This window comes from Salvia miltiorrhiza, chromosome 4 (genome assembly GCF_028751815.1).
Source record: "Salvia miltiorrhiza cultivar Shanhuang (shh) chromosome 4, IMPLAD_Smil_shh, whole genome shotgun sequence".
Taxonomy (NCBI): Eukaryota; Viridiplantae; Streptophyta; class Magnoliopsida; order Lamiales; family Lamiaceae; genus Salvia; species Salvia miltiorrhiza.
In genome coordinates this window covers 44,228,138-44,230,009 of record NC_080390.1, presented here as the reverse complement: position 1 = coordinate 44,230,009, position 1,872 = coordinate 44,228,138, and the positions used below count along the sequence as shown (strand labels likewise).

At 35.1% G+C, this 1,872-nt stretch overlaps 1 protein-coding gene across 1 annotated transcript; it reads left to right on the top strand.

The window, feature by feature from the left end:
• Positions 1 to 712: 712 nt before the first annotated feature.
• Positions 713 to 1,616, top strand: LOC131021933 (ethylene-response factor C3-like). The gene has a single exon (XM_057951276.1). It carries the CDS (start codon positions 946 to 948, stop codon positions 1,471 to 1,473), a length of 528 nt encoding a protein of 175 aa, XP_057807259.1. The 5' UTR covers positions 713 to 945; the 3' UTR covers positions 1,474 to 1,616.
• The last annotated feature ends 256 nt before the right edge of the window (positions 1,617 to 1,872 follow it).

Here is a 1,872-nt window from a genome sequence, read left to right as displayed (position 1 = left end):
CGAGGGAATTTATGATTGATCTTAGTAATAGGCCTAGTATGCGTGCAATGAATAATATTGTCCATGGTCGCTGGTCGGAAATGGATAATTATCCTGAGTTTAGGTATGATTTGAAGTTTTTGTTAGCCTTCTTTTATTTTACGATCTCTTGTTGAATTTCGTGCCCTTAGTATGGTCTTTGTGCTTTCAAGGGATGCTATTTTTTTTTTTTTATTATTAAACCTCAATTTCATCATTATTCCTAAGTTAATTTGATTTATTTATTTTCACTAATAATATAAATATCATCAGTAGAACCCCGCCTAGAACCATACCTATATACATATATAACCGAGACACAGTTGACAAAATGAATCGAAATAAAGCTATTATTGTATTGATCGACTGATGAGATCATGTTAACAGATCATACAATATTGTACAATCATTGCTTATTTTCTTAGATTATTATGTTTCTGTTCTTATCAATATTGTAAAATTAGTATATATTCATATAGACCGAAAGTTATATACAAATTAAGTAAGTAATTTTCTTAAATATTCATAACGTCACCTCCAAAAATGTGAGATGTGACCGCTCCAAGCAAGCAAGTGTTCACCTCGATAAAAATATTGGACTATATTTTGGTGAGACCGACATAATATTTTTATTTTGTATTTTTTGTATACATGAACCTAGTATATCTAGCAATCATGTTTTCTGGTGACACTTTACAGCTTTTTGTAGCCTGGAACGCTGAAATTTTAAATTTCACTCTCATAATTGGCCTTAGAAAAAGAAAAAAAAAAACCCCAAAATTCCATATATGGATGAAGCCAGGAAATACAAGTTGTCGACGAATCTAGCATCTCAATAATCTAAGAAAAGTAATCTAAAAAAAAGTCTTCTCTCTCCTCACCATTTGAGTACTTGACATAATTTGTAATTTAGAGGTGAATTATGAGATGGAGTCAGAGTCATGTTGGGCTTTCAAAGAAGAAAATCTAATGTCATTTAAAATGTGTACATCACAAGAATCTGAAGCAGAAGCTGAGGCGTCCAACATCAATCGTGCAGATGTAGAAAAACGATACATTGGAGTAAGAAAGAGGCCATGGGGGAAATATGCAGCAGAAATTAGGGATTCCACACGGCATGGAGCGAGGGTTTGGCTGGGCACATTCAACACCGCGGAAGAGGCTGCTTTAGCGTATGATCAAGCTGCATTCGCGACGCGAGGCGCCTCAGTCCCCCTCAATTTCCCCATTGAGAGAGTGATGGAATCTCTCGAAAAGATCAACTTTAGGTGCGAGGAGGGCTCATCGCCCGCAAAAGCCCTAAAGATGATGAACGCTTACGCCACCACTAGAAAGAAGCCAGTTGAAGAAGCAGAGGATAGAGTGGTTCTTCAAGATTTGGGATCTGATTTGTTGGATCAGCTTTTGTCTCAGAGCTCTACTACTACTCAATTACCATCAAATCATCAATACTAGCTACCTAATTGATTTCTTGTGAGTAAATCTCTATATCTTATCTTCATTAATTAATTTGCTGTTTTCAATTCTTTGAACCCTAGATCTTTGTCGACCTTCGATCTGTCAAATAAATAAATTAAGGGACTGGAATTTGCTTCAAACTAGAGTGCAATCTTCACTTCTATTTCTCTTCAACCGAGCACCTGCTTTTGTTGACGCCAAATCTTAAATTGATTATTTTTAATTACTGGCATTCACTTCATTTGGAGACTAGTTATATATATATATATATATACTTGAAGTTCCTAGTTATAGCCCATAATTTGATGATCTAGTTATCATATGTTTACGCAATGCTGACTTGTTTTAGGGATAGTTCATTAATTATCTTCAGGAATCACATCCATCCTTAGCCCA